The following is a 2,896-nucleotide window of genomic DNA, read 5'->3' on the forward strand; positions in this document are numbered from 1 at the left end:
CTCATCTATGAAGCAGGATTTGCTACAGAGCTTTCCTACCTTGTTTTGGCAAGGATCGACAGCCCTTTCTTTTGTGTCCTGCTTGTCCATTTTGGACAGCATACTGTCAGTAGTAGAGGCAAGGGCATTTTTTTGCCCAGTGGCTAACTTTTGCCACAAAGAATGTAAACTCCATAAAGTGTTTCTTCAATGCCCATCATCTTCTCTGAAATAGATTGGTGCTGCCAAGAGCAAACATGTCTCATTGTCATAAAAAATTATGTTATTAAAACATCTTTAATGCCATATTTTGTAGATCTCTGAAGTGTTTGAAGATGACCTGTATATGTAAAATACATTTCTGCTTGACCTTGAAAAATATTCTTTTTTTTTTGTAGGTCTGTAAAATATATTAATACACAACATAATAAAAATACACTGTAGACTTTCCTCCCAGGGTAAGGTCCGCGTTGCATTTCCTGGGAACAGCCCCACTCAGCAGCGCCAGCACACATGGTTACGAGAACCGCAGCCAGTCTTCACTCCCCCAGTGACACTCAGACTTTATTTCCGCTACAAGACACTAGCTTTCTAGTGCTACATTGTAATCAACATATTACATTTAAAAAGTCTTGATTTTTGAATGAATCTTTTAGTACTACAGAACATGATGGAGCTAATAGCTGAAGAACACTTGCTACAGACAAAGGTTCGATTTAAACTATGATGAAGGTGAGACTGTATCACAGGCTAGAGACACCACAGTGAGTGGACAGTTTCATCAGTGGCCATTCATAATTTTGCCTCTAGAAACTTTGAAGAAATTGTCATCTTTGAGTTTCAAATGTTCTGGTAAATCCAGTTGCTTTTTAGCTTCTTCAATATCACCTTGAATCGCTGAAATGAGTGACTCTAAAGAATCAAAGTTCTTTTCTGGTCTGAGGTAGCCAACAATGGCTACTTTGAGAATTTCTCCATAGAAGTCCTCTTTGAAGGTATGTATGATGTGGGTTTCCATGGACTTTTTCACATTCTTGTAGTATGGGTTCCATCCTATGCTCACCGCCATTTTATGGACATCTCCACTCCCAACACTGGCCCAACCGTAATAAATGCCAGTGGACACATCAGCTGGAAGATTGTCTACTACTTGTTCAGGAAATTTGGCTGTGGGGATGCCCAGCTGCTTGGAGCCGCGGCCGAAGCCGCGCACCACCTGACCGCGGCAGAAGAACGGCAGGCTCCTCATGACGCGGACCTCGGAGGATGCGGGCTGCTGCTCGCTCGCGGAGCCGCCGTGAGTGTGGCACCCGGGCCAAGGCCAGCCTGGGATCCCGCAGGAGCTAGGCTGGCGGAGCGGGACACCCACCGCTTACCGTTGCCTGCCGGCAGAGCAGCCTCCAGCCGCCAGAACTCGGCGAACCGAAAAATATTCTTAATATGACTACAAGTTTGATTATCATGACTAACTACTACTAACATGCATTTCTTTATTATCCTTAAGAGTTGGTAATAACTTTCAAAGACTAGTAAATTGTATTACATTGTTAAATGAACTGTACGGGTACAATAACTTGAACAAGATTAGAAATATAGGTACAGTATTTTCTAACAAAATCAATATCAAATTTGTATCAATATACATAATTTGTATACAATATACAAAAATCCAATCCAATGTAAAATATTTAAAATTAGTAGTTGCCTTTTAAAAGTAGATTCAGTAATCTACCTTTTTATCTTATCACATCCATATTTTCTCATTTCTTTTCAGAGTAAATTCAATAATCTACCCTTTATCCATCATTTCTATATCTTTATTTTCAGAGTAGATTGAATAATCTACCTTTCATTTTATCATATCTATATCCTCTTTTTTTCTCAAACAAAATCTTAATCTAATCTCCATTGTTTAACCTTTTTTTCCTGACCATTATCAATTAACAGCTTGTAACCAACCATCATAAACAATGACTATTATCCATAACCCACTGAATGACCAAAAAAAAAAAAAAAAAAAAAAAAAAAAAAAAAAAAAAAAAATCACCCACCCCACCTCTTGGGAATGTGGGTGTACTGTTCCTTTTTGTTGTTTTTGGTTTTGGTTTTTTGAGACAGGGTTTTTCTGTGGAGTTTTGTAGTTTTGGTTTCTGTCATGGATCTTGCTCTGTAGAACAGGCTGGCCTTGAACTCACAGAGATCCACCTGGCTTTGCCTCCTGAGTATTGGAATTAAAGGCATGTACCATTGCCACCTGGCCTGAGTGATGTATTCTTAAAATTACTTCTTGCTGTCCGGGGGTGAAGGCATCTTTAAGGGATCCTGAAAAGAAACATTTTGGGTTAATTGTCAAGTCCTGGGAGAAGTAGCTGTATCATTTGTTGTCCAGTCTCTACATAATGAGAAAATGCAGGGATTTGCTTTCTGTTTGGTAACACAGTAGGTGGTCTGAAAATGGAGCAAGTAAATGAGAAGATAGTTAATGTTGATGGGACATACATTATATCAATTATAAATATCATTTGTTTGATCTTTTTATCATTAAAAAGGTTGGTTAATTTGAATGCGAAGATAAAAGTTAAAAAAAAAAACTTGTTAAAATAGATCATAGAGATATCTGGACCCAGATAGAAGAATTTAAAGATGAACCTATCTCATCATTGGATTATGTGGTTACAGACAAAACAGTTTAAGGCTTTCAAACAGCCAACATTAATCTATCTGGTAACCTTACAGAAACTGTCAAATGCTCAAGGCTGTATATGACCTGATTGGACTCCTGTGCAAATGAGGAGATTCAAGGAAGCTATAGTCGTATATGGTATGCATTCTCCATTTGCACAGCAGATGTTAAACTCGTGGCCAACTTTTAATAGAATTATACTTCAAGACTGGAAATATTTGGTTAAAGCTGTTT

The 2,896-nt window shown here is 38.3% G+C and overlaps 1 protein-coding gene across 1 annotated transcript; it reads right to left on the reverse strand.

Annotated features, from left to right (window-relative positions):
• Positions 1–517: 517 nt before the first annotated feature.
• Positions 518–1,239, reverse strand: LOC114681456 (riboflavin kinase-like). Its single transcript, XM_037211071.1, has one exon. It carries the CDS (start codon positions 1,226–1,228, stop codon positions 761–763), a length of 468 nt encoding a protein of 155 aa, XP_037066966.1. The 5' UTR covers positions 1,229–1,239; the 3' UTR covers positions 518–760.
• Positions 1,240–2,896: the final 1,657 nt, after the last annotated feature.

This window comes from Peromyscus leucopus, chromosome 15, assembly GCF_004664715.2.
Source record: "Peromyscus leucopus breed LL Stock chromosome 15, UCI_PerLeu_2.1, whole genome shotgun sequence".
Classification (NCBI taxonomy): domain Eukaryota; kingdom Metazoa; phylum Chordata; class Mammalia; order Rodentia; family Cricetidae; genus Peromyscus; species Peromyscus leucopus.